This window comes from Fistularia commersonii, chromosome 15 (genome assembly GCF_037954325.1).
Source record: "Fistularia commersonii isolate RoL2024-O1a breed Wild chromosome 15, RoL_Fcom_v1.0, whole genome shotgun sequence".
Lineage (NCBI taxonomy): Eukaryota > Metazoa > Chordata > Actinopteri > Syngnathiformes > Fistulariidae > Fistularia > Fistularia commersonii.
In genome coordinates, this window is record NC_141298.1 from 16,010,388 (window position 1) to 16,020,000 (window position 9,613).

General features: G+C 41.4%; 1 protein-coding gene across 4 annotated transcripts in view; it reads right to left on the reverse strand.

Moving 5' to 3' along the window:
• The window catches only part of robo3 (roundabout, axon guidance receptor, homolog 3 (Drosophila)), a 133,083-nt gene that overhangs the window by 109,338 nt on the left and 14,132 nt on the right, over window positions 1-9,613 (reverse strand). For all 4 annotated transcript variants that reach the window (XM_086161066.1, XM_086161068.1, XM_086161067.1 and 1 more), the window contains exon 2: window positions 808-1,134. In XM_086161066.1, the coding sequence (XP_086017192.1) occupies window positions 808-1,134 (327 nt within the window). The remainder of the gene's footprint in view (window positions 1-807; window positions 1,135-9,613) is intronic.

A 9,613-nucleotide genomic window follows, 5' to 3' on the forward strand; every position in this document is an offset into this window, starting at 1 on the left:
AGACGAAGGTAGTTTGGCGTCTGTAGCTCCTCAACATCTTCTATAGCTCTATGGTAGCTAGCGCACTTTTCTTGGCTATAGTGTGCCGGTGAGGTCAACAGGTTCAACAAGCTAGTGCGGAAAGCGGGATTGAACCTGGACCGTCTTCGATCGGTGGCGACGGGGAGCGGGAAGGACAAACCGGGAGCTATCCTGGACAATCCGTCCCACCCCTTGCACGACGAGCTGTAGCTGATGGGCGGCTCGATCGGCCGATGGCTCATCCCACCCCGGTGCGGAACAAGACGCTTCAGACGAATTCCACGTTTTTGTTGTTTTAATGGACAAACCATTTTAAGAGTTTGTTCCTGCTCATGCAGGCGCATTTATGCATCCATTTATTTTGGCCTCTTCTGGTCTCAGTTAGTGTGAAAACTGTGTTTCCTAATCGAGATGGAGATGACCTCTGCACCAGGTTTTATATAACAAGAACCGCACTACTTCACCCGTTCACACGTGCTCAAACTCTGTTGTCTATTTTATCCTTGTTGGTCTCAGCCCGCCGGTGTCCTGATTATTTTTGTCATCGCTATCATCTGTTTATGTTCCTATCCTTGTTGTTTTGGTCTATTTTCACCCTTACAAAGCGAGCACAAGCTAGCGCTTTGGGGAAAACCTCAGCCCATCACTTAATATATTTTTGTCATTGCTAGTGTCACTGTAAATGATGTCATTTAGTTTTGATTGTCTATTATTCCACAGCTCCACCCAGAGAGCTCTGGTTTAAGTGATATGATTGAGAAATAATTAAAAAAAAAAAACACTTACTTGCAACCTCCAGCGATGCATTGCGGCTGACGGCCTCGCCCAGATAGTTGCGCGCCACGCAAACGTAGACGCCCTCGTCCGGCTTGCTTCGCCTCCCGTGTACGATGCGCAGGAAGAAGAGCGAGCCGCTGGGTAAGAGCATCCGGTGGGAGCGGGGATCCTCGCGATCCGTCTCCACGCGCTCGCCGTCTTTGTACCATTCCACCATCGGCGTCGGCCGGCCCTCCGCCTTGCAGTTGAGGGTGGCCGGCTCCCCCTTGGACACGATCAGATCAGACGGATGCTCCACGATCCGAGGGGCGGCGTCCTCCAGCCTCGGTCGAGATCCTGCGGCGAGACAATCCCAGGTTAAGGAAGGGCGGCCAGATTTCGCTCTTTGCGTGTTGACATCCGAATAAAAATAATTTAGCAAAGTAACAGAGTATTTTTTGGATTTCTACCAGATGCGCCAATGGACAACGGCTTCTTCGTTGCAGGTCGGAACAAGAATCAACCATGTAAAATGTGAGGAGGTCCGTCTGAATATCTGGAATATTCACAGATTCGTCCAACTTCAACCCGAATCGAAATTGATCCGACTCAATCATGTTTCTGATGTTATTAATTGTATGTAAGCATTATCGGCAGGGAAACCGACTGCAAAAAAATCAATATTGATTTGACTGTACAAAGTCTTTCCTCGTTTGTGGGTCATCTATCGTCCATCTTGAGCAAGAAGCGAGTCAAACAGCAGATTCAGGACACGCCCTCTTTTACACGGGGGGTTCAGAAATGAGTGAAAAGATCCGGTTTTCGTTGTTTTTCACAGGATCATGAAGCATATATAGAAACTGGGTAACGTTTTGCGCAGTATACTGCGGTACATTACAGTAACTGCTTGCATCAGTGCAACATAATTTTAAAAACACTTTAATTATACTTTTTATTATACTCATTTGTCAGGGCGGGTGAAGAGAAAAACAGACGATTGGTTTTCTGGTCTCCTGGCTGCTTTTGTTTTTTTATAATTCACATAATTAGATTAAAAAGTTGGGAAGATTATTATAAAAAAAAAATATATCAAAAATCATGAAATAATGTTATGAGATGAGATGAAATAAAGTTGTTCTCATCTCATCTCATAACATTATTTCATGATTTTTGATTTTTTTGTTTTTCAGGAAGGGATTATTTCTACACTAAATGTTCGTTTATTTTATCTTGTCGGATAAGTGAATTTTTTTTTTTGGATGTCACAGTAAACCTCCAGTGTGGTTTAAGTATCTCGAGGCGGAGCTGAGCGCCCTCTGTTTTTTGCAAACCCCAATATGGTCGCCCGAACATAAATTCAAGCATCTTTGAAGTCATTTAAAAGAACATTTTCTGCTCAGATGCAAACATTGGACCGGAGCACCTTGGCGAAGCGCCGGAGATTTAGCATTGAAAGTGTGATATACTGCATTTTGATCCCCCACAGCGCACGGAATTTAGATGCATGCATTCTGGCCACGGTACACAGGAAGCGAACGGGACGCCCGCACAGCCGCCCTCTCCTCCAACCCTCTACGTCTCCAGAGCATCATTCTATCGGCGAAAAACACACCCGCGCTCAACAGTTACATTCAAGGTATAAACGCGCGAAATCACCCGGCCTGAATTCTGTATCTGTTTAACCCAAACCCCGAATTATCCTGCAAAGTGCTTTGTGGAATTATGCAAATGAGGACCTCCTTGGAAAGTCGGATAAAGGAAGGGAAAAAATATGGAGATATCGCATCCCCGTTTCTCCCATAGATTGCGGAAGTCGTTCGAATATGTATTTTCTTCGGTGTACCTCTGATTGATGCACGTGTCAACGTTCCCGATGAATACAAATGTATTGTAGAATTGCGGCAGGAAAAGCAGCAGACAGCAATGTAATTCTCACGCTTCTGACAGGCTTTGAAAGTCTTCCTCCCCCCACAATCTCTCACCTCTTCCTCCCTTATTATGAATGACAGCATGTTGGTGGCACAATTATTTATCGGTGGCAATAAGAAACCGCCGAGACGCGAGACAGAAGTGAAATGTTCCCCCCCGTGGAGCGCGGGAGAGAATTGACAGCGGGGGGTTACGGCTCACCTGTGTCTTTCCAGAAAGGAGTGTTTTGTGTTTCCGGTGACAACTGTCGCGGTGTCTGTGACACCAGAACTGTGTATTTTTAATTTCCCCACCTCACGGAAACTTCAGACGAGAAAAAAAAAAAAAAAAAAACTCCACTGTCATGTTTCTTTTTTTTTTTTTTTTTTTTTTTTTTGTGGAAATTTAACGCAATTTCATCATGTCAAGGCCAACGGCTGGATTTAAAAGGGGAGTAAAACAAAACATGTCCGTCAATGTGTTTTATATCTTAATGTTCTGATCCACCAATGTATGATTTGTCTTTCTTGTGTTCGCTTCGGCTTCGTCCTTCAAAGAGTGAATTCTTTTCATCGGAATTTTAAGAGGCGGCTTGATGTGTTATAAATGTACGCTGAAAGGCAGTGCCGGCCTTAAATCCGGCAGACGAGTAATTCCACCTTGTGAGGTGAAAAAAAAAAAACGAAAAAGAACATTTGCATAATCATTTACTCCGAGAGGCAGAAGGTAGTGGGTGGCATTTTAAGTATTTCATTATATTTTATTTGTTAGCAAATCCTGGCATCTATTATAATAATATTTTATTATCGTATTGCCTGTTGTATATGCATTAGGGATGTCAAAACCGATGTGTTAATCCAGATTAATTAAGTAGCATGATTAATTTGATTCAGCGTTTTGACGCAACTGACGCACAATGACTCAATATCCCAGAATTCCGCTCGCCGGCTCCTCAGGACCTCAGATGATCCAAACAAGTTACCAGACTGGTAAAAAGAAGACGGTGATTTGCGTGTGTAAAGCCTATATCATGTTTTATTAGTCGATTAATAATGATTTTGCAATTAATCGCAATTAATCGTATTTACTCTACATTAGCTCTGCTTTTAATCTGCTCAGAAAATTCACTTAACACCTCCATGACTGCATAAACAGTGGATTTTCACTTTTCGCCAAAGTTACGTTCCAAGACTTTGCAAAGTGAATTTCCGTGAGTCCTGATAATTTGGATGGTATTTACAGAAACATTGACCCTCAACCAACCTCACTCAACCCTTTACGAACCTCCCTTATTTTCAGAAACATCATAATAGGCCGTTGCTGCCTCAAAATGGTTTTAAAATCTGCCACGGCCCCGTCCATCAAGTTACAAAAGCGGACCGACCGAACCGTATCGTTGTCCCAATCTTGTTAAACATTTTGCAAGTTTTTTTTTTTTTAATCATAGCTCGTTCGAACGTGAGGCCAGTCTCTTCCTCTTCCTCGCCGGCAGACTTCATCATCTCAGTGAGTTCCTCGTCCGTCAACAAATCCGAATGGCGGTCTATTACGCCGTCAGGAGTCATGTCAGAGAAGCCATGTCCTCCAAGAATGCATGCTAGCAAAGGAGATCTCGTATTTTATTTATTTTGTCAAATGGATTTTAGTTTAATTTTACTACATTTTTTACTGTTGTTTTCATCTTAGACAAGAATATGGCTATTTCATCAGGTGAAAAAAACAATGCTTAAGAACAATAAATCGTGAGAACCGAATTACAAAACAAATCTGCGAAGTAGCAATGGCGCGAAAGCCGAACCGCAAAGTAGCAAAGTTCCACATTGTTACTGCATCAAACTAAAATAAACTCAGCTCGTGTTTTCCACCAGCTTTCCAAGACAAGAGCAAAAATCCATCGAAACTCGTGCATTGAGTAACTAGAATTTGAACGCGGTGATGCTGAAGTCGTGACATCGTCCCCGTGACCTCGCCGCCAAGCGGTCCACGATGCACGACTGACGTCCTCCAATCATCTCCCTGCCATGTAGGTTTGAGCGCAGGTTGAATTTAGGTAACAGATCGAACAGATCAAACAAGCGAGGGGCTCGGCGGCCGGCGGGCTGAGGCAATCCGCCCGCCACGCAGCGAAACACAGACGGTAACGCAGGTACAGCGGAAGGAAGAGGGTCTCGGAGCTCCTCCGACGCCGGTGCAATCACACGAGGGTCGGAAAAAGACAGAACAGAGGATACTTCAGCCGGTAAAGTGAAGAAAATCCTCTAGAAAGTTTCAGGCGATTAAGAACTTTAGGAAGGGGATTTGGGCTGACGGGGAGCGCGGGGCTCCGTCTGACGGCACTGCACTCAATACAATTACATCCACCGAGATGGAGAAACGAGAAGGACTGGAAAGCAGGAAATGATGTTGAGGCTTTTGAGGATGCCTCTGAGTTCTGTCAGTCATCTCTTTTAAAGCTCTGAAAGCTCACCAGAATGTGATCAAAACCCTTTTTACTTGATGCTCCGCCGCCGCTAATGGTGAAAAACATTACGGCTATTTCCCTTCGGGTTGCTCTTGGATGAATCCACGGAGTGGGTAGACTCTCGCTTGGCCTAAATGATAAAATATCCGAACAAAAAAAAAAAAATCAATAATAGCATCAAGGATTGAAACTTCTTAAACAAATCAAGTTTGACACATAAATTTGTCATACAATGTGGCCGACAAGAAAAAAAAAAATCTACATTTATATATTTTTTGATGTATGGCTGGATTGACGCAGATTTACCAAACAATTCCTGCGCAGCTCTGTTAGCAGAGAAGCTAATTGTCTATCGTGACTATCGTGACTAAGTTTGATATATAAATTTGTCATATAATGTGGCCGACGAGAAAAACAAAATCTATATTTATGTATTTTTCGATGTATAGCTGGATTGACGCCGATTGACCAAACAGTTCCTGCGCTGCTCTGCTGGCAGAGAAGCTAATCGGCTATCGTGACTATCATGACTAAGTTTGATATATAAATTTGTCATATAATGTGGCCGACGAGAAAAAAAAAATCTACATTTATGTATTTTCGATGTCTAGCCAGATTGACGCCGATTGACCAAACAATTCCTGCGCTGCTCTGTTAGCAGAGAAGCTAATCAGCTATCGTGACTATCGTGACTAAGTTTGATATATAAATTTGTCATATAATGTGGCCGACGAGAAAAAAAAATCTATAGTTATGTATTTTTCGATGTATAGCTGGATTGACGCCGATTGACCAAACAATTCCTGCGCTGCTCTGTTAGCAGAGAAGCTAATCAGCTATCGTGACTTTTCACCGCTCGCCCAGTCGCAGAGCGTGACCGTCTTTTCTATTCGCCTTTCCTTCTTCTCCTTTGTGCAGCACTTTCAGGAACAGCTCTTCATCAGTAACACCATGATAGTTTTGTTGCTGTCGAGTATTATTTTAATAATGATTCATTCAATCTCCCATGCCGCTTATCGTGTGACGATTCCATTACGATTCACCGGTCTGCGATTTGATTGGATTCGATGATACGGCACGTCTTTAAATCAATAATTTTCCGCACCCGTGGTCGCTAGTTTCTTTTTCATTGTTAGCGGAGGCTAACGTTAGCTCAGCGTGCCGTCGGCTAATGCTGTTCCTCATACTTAATTATTCATATTTTATATTAGCATGGAGACTTATACAAACAGTATGCGTTGACGCCTACCGGGAGCTTTATGAAACACAAAATGTTCCCAGTAACGGGAAACGTAAGCATCGCACCTTCTTATCCTTGTTATTGTTCCCTCTGCTGTCCTTTTATTTGTGGATGTCCTTTGCGATGTTTAAATTGTCTCTTTTATTTACATTTATACTCATATTTATTGATATTATCATTGGTCCACTGCTGGGACAAAAGAATTTCCCCTTTGGGGATCAATAAAATATATCTTTTATCTTAAAATTAAAAATCGATGACATGACTGAACCATTTTTGTTTATTTCTTTTATTCTTGTCATTGCTATTGTCACTCTGTTTATGTTGTTGTTTTTTTCTGTTTGTCTATTTTTAGCCTTATTATCTTTTTTTTTCCCCATTCTGTTGTCTATTCTCATCCTTGATGTTGTTGTTGTTCCCTCTGCTGTCTATTTATTTGTGGATGTCTTTTGCTATCTTCTAATTGTCCATTTATATTTATATACATATTTAGCCCAAGCCGCCATAATAACAATATATTATTATGATGATTTCTGTCCTATAATCTGCTTTATGGCTCAAATAGGAGACGGCTGACTGGATCATTTTGCTTTAAGATTTTTTCACATTTGTTCACATTTTAACTCAAATAGTTTATTTCAAAACTTCAACTCGGTGCCAAATTAATATTACAAAGTGCGTCAGCTGTGAGCTGCATGCAACATAAAAACATAAATCACGCCTGACCATTAAGTCGAGCCACGGAAGAGATGCAACAAACGCCCCTGAAATCAATATCACATCTACTGAGACTGTGAAACTTAATGCAGTTTCTGTCTTTTTTTGTGTGTGTGTGTGTGTTATAACTTCATACTCCTACATTTACAAAAAAAAAAAAAAAAAAAAAAAAAAAGACGCTCCATTACATCTAAGGCGGGGGACTGACCGGATAAATTTGTGTCATCATTTTTACACGGTTCCTCTCCTGCAGCCAAAAAATAAAAATAAATAAAACAACTGAAAACATTATTTTGTTAAGAGCCTCTCCTCCCTCAAGGTCTCCGAACGGTGGATGAAGCGTAATAGCTTTTAGCCGGCATATGTATCAAACTGCACCTACACTGTCTGCTCGGGGTTTGGGGGGAGCAGAGGGGGGTCTACAGTAAGACAGCGCCCAGCAGGACAGAGCCTTTAAGAGCTGACTCATAAATTTTACAGTCGGAGGTGGTTGGAACGAGCCATGTGGAAACGTAAAGCGGAGGCTTTTAGATGGAGAGGAGACGACGGCGAGGGAATGAGCTAAATATCACCGGGAGGACGAGAACGAGGCGATACGCTTCGGCGCGGTGAAATAATCTCTCGGGACAAACCGAGGGAAAACAAAAAAGCGGCCACGACGGTGTTAAATCAGAACTAATTCTTCTTTTCTGCAGCGCTGCAAATGTGGCGACTGCACTCAGTGTTTGACTTGCACTTCCAACACCGTTCATAATTATAATTATGTTTACAATACCTATTTACCAAATCCAAATGCACTGAGGACAACAAAGTGAGAATTTAATTGTACAGGGAAACACGTTTCCACACTGCACATAAGACAATACATACTTTGAATCTTTTTGAATCTTTGAATCAGTTGAATCTTTTCGAAACTGTTCGAATCTTTGAATCTTTGATTCAGTTGAATCTTTTGAATCTTTGAATCTTTGATTCAGTTGATTCAGTTGAATCTTTGAGTCTTTTTGAATCTTTTTGAATCTTTGAATCTTTGAATCTTTGAAACTTTGATTCAGTTGAATCTTTTTGAATCTTTGAATCTTTTAGAATCTTTGAATCTTTACATCTCTGAGTCTTTGGTTCTTTGAATCTTGAAATTTGAATTTTTCCCCATGTGACGACTCGTGAGTCTGCACCTCCTGGAGGCCGACTCCACAGCCCGGGGATATTTTAATTCTGCGCTTCAAGTTTTCCCCCGTTACCCGGCTCAAAGCGGGGGTAAATGTAAGTAACGGCGGCGGCTGGGAAAGGGAGGCTCGCATTCGGGTCCGCCAGACAGCCGGAGATGACTGGTTGTCTTGACGGTGCGCTGTAATAACGGTAGTTCTGGCCCTCGGAGGACCCATTAGCTTCTGCCGGTGTGTGTGCTGCAGGAGGGAAGCGGCACCTCTCAAGGCTGCATGATAGCTAATGAAACCGCAGGGATAGGTCAGAATCCGGCCTGTTCCAGCCAGGCTCGTTTGACACCGCCGAGGTGAGATCCCGCCTGAAAGCGCCAAGCCGGGAAGCGAAACGGGGGCTGATTTATGTGCGTTTTCCAAGAGTGATGGATTTCGCCCTTTACTACATATCGGGAAAAACTCGTCCAAACGATAAACGACTTTCCGGATGTTTTCCCATCATCTTGGCCTTGACGGCGGAGACGTGGCGAGGTATTCGGCCGGACTGTGTTAAAATTAAACAGGCGAAGGGCAATTGAATTTCACTGCTTCACACCAAAGATTGTAACTGACCATAAAAAGTGGTGAGCCACTTTTGCAGCTGATTTTTGCACTTTAAGTGCATTTTTTTGAACAATGGATTCAGAAAGTCCTTTCCTTATTCCTACATCAGACACACGCCATGAACAGTTTATTGTCTATTGATGCATATATGTGCTAATCATGATGCTAATATGACTTGAATGGCATTTGCATGAATAAAAACTGCATTTTCCCTTTAAAACCTTAAACTTTTACCCTTCATAAACGCTTTAAAAGATAAGATAAGATAAGATAAGATAAGATAAGATAAGATAAGATAAGATAAGATAATACTTTACTGATCCCCATAGGGGAAATTCATTTGTCACAGTAACTAATAATAATAATATGTAAATAATATGTAAATATGTAAATATGTAAGTAAGACATATGTATGTGATGTAATATGTAATAATTCAAATTATATGTATGTAATGTAATATCAGAATTGTAAATAATATGTAAATATGTAAGTAAGACGTATGTATGTGATGTAAAATGTAAAAGTGTAAATAAAATGTATGTAATGTAATAAGTAAAATTGTAAATCTTGAAGTAAGATGTTAGTACGTGATGTAGTATGAAAATATTAGATAATATTTCATCATGCTATCAATAATATGTAAGTATGTAACGGAATATGTAAAAATGTATGTATGTATGTAACTGGACTGGCTCGATGTTTAGTGAAAACATATTGCAAATATTAAGTGTAGAACTAATAAACCT